Consider the following 1699-nt stretch of genomic DNA (forward strand, 5'->3'; position numbering starts at 1 on the left):
ATATCCTTCATAAATGATTATGTAATTATTTCATTGCGTTTCAACCATACCTGACAAGATACAGTTTTAAACAATTCTTTTAATACATGTTTGAAAAGTCGTTTGTCCCAGATGTACGCACCTTATAGATGTTTTAACAACGCGCAAACTCAACCGCAATTTTCTTGCACACACAAGCATGCAGCTAGTTATAACAACTGTGCAAATGAGTGTATCACATGCATGAAACATATTACTTATTTTTAACTACCGACTTTTTTAAAGTATCTTTAAACAAAAATTTAACGCCCAAAGCTAGATTAGAAACTACAGATTATCCAAATTTGATGGCTTTATCAAGTGACCAATAACATTACTCAATATCAATGATCAAGATACGATTATCTGAAATAATCGTCATATTGAGTTAAGAGATAAATTATTGATAAGCATTCGGGACACCTCGCCGATTGCGATTGTTATATTAATTAGTCGTTTTGATTCACAAACTTTGACATTAAAGAAGTTATAAAAATAGTAGTGGAAGATGGAAACGGAATTGACAGAGGAAAAAGAAATGAAAGATTCATTTGATGAGGTGTTAGACTTTGGAGAAAATAGTGGTCTTGCTGATTTAAAATTGACTGTCGAGGGCAGAACTATTCCTGTAATAAAAGGACTGCTTTGCATGGCTTCACCTAAACTGTGTTCTATACTAGAGTCAACAACAGAATTAGATTTACCTGAAAAGAAATATGACGACGTTGTGGAATTCCTGAAATGTATTTATCCAAACAAATTAAAGACGATCACAGGTACTGTGCTTATAATATTTATTTAAACCTTAATTAACACCCTTAATATCTTATATGGACTTGTCCATCATTAAATCTGGGCAAAACCATTCAATATCAAAGAGATTTTAAATAAAGTAAAAAGTACTGAATAAGCAGCGAACAGTATCGATCATGAGCAGACGACACACACGTGCAGGCTGATCTTGGTCTGCAGTAGTCGCATTGGTAGAATCAATTGTTACAAGCAGACGAAAGGTTAAGAATACGAACAATTGTTAAGTTGAGATGTTTGTTTGGTGTAAAAATTGTTTATTTATAGTAAGTATAGAAAATATACCAGTAAAATAAAAAAAATCTGGGGGAAAGAAATGTAGAAATATCTTCTTAGGTACAAGATAAATTTTACATCAGTGAAAAAAAAACGAAAACATTTCTTCATCGATACTGATTGATATAAAAACTAAAAGTTTCAAGGGTAAATGATATAGATTTAACATACATTTCTTTGTCATGTACACGACTAAATAGTTTATCATTTAAAACGTTGAATAAACAAAATTCAGATTAACGGCAGAGTTTTGTACTTTTGTCAACAAGATAACACGTATAGTTATTATTATCAATTAATAATAATGATAACATTTGTTTTGAAATTTTCAGATGAAAATGTATACAAAGTCCTGCCATTAGCGAGTGAGTATCAGGTCGAAAAACTGAAAAGGCGAAGCGAGAAAGTTCTGCTTGGTAAGATGAAACAACATTTCATGAAAAACGCTCTTGAATTATATAGACATATAAAGCTAGCAGAATTGTATGGAATGGACGAGTTGAAACAGGCATGTATTTACGCTGCGTCTGACCTTAAATTACCCGACTTGAAAGGGGCGAGATCGGTGCATTCTATTTCTTCTTGAAAATTCTTT

General features: G+C 32.0%; 1 protein-coding gene across 1 annotated transcript; it reads left to right on the forward strand.

Annotated features, from left to right (window-relative positions):
• Nucleotides 1–465: 465 nt before the first annotated feature.
• Nucleotides 466–1690, forward strand: LOC132735351 (uncharacterized). Its single transcript, XM_060722289.1, has 2 exons — nt 466–794; nt 1437–1690. Exons 1-2 carry the CDS (start codon nt 527–529, stop codon nt 1688–1690), a joined length of 522 nt encoding a protein of 173 aa, XP_060578272.1. The 5' UTR covers nt 466–526.
• Nucleotides 1691–1699: the final 9 nt, after the last annotated feature.

The sequence above is a fragment of the Ruditapes philippinarum genome, unplaced genomic scaffold (assembly GCF_026571515.1).
Source record: "Ruditapes philippinarum isolate M1 unplaced genomic scaffold, ASM2657151v2 ctg2050_1_1_1_1, whole genome shotgun sequence".
Classification (NCBI taxonomy): Eukaryota; Metazoa; Mollusca; class Bivalvia; order Venerida; family Veneridae; genus Ruditapes; species Ruditapes philippinarum.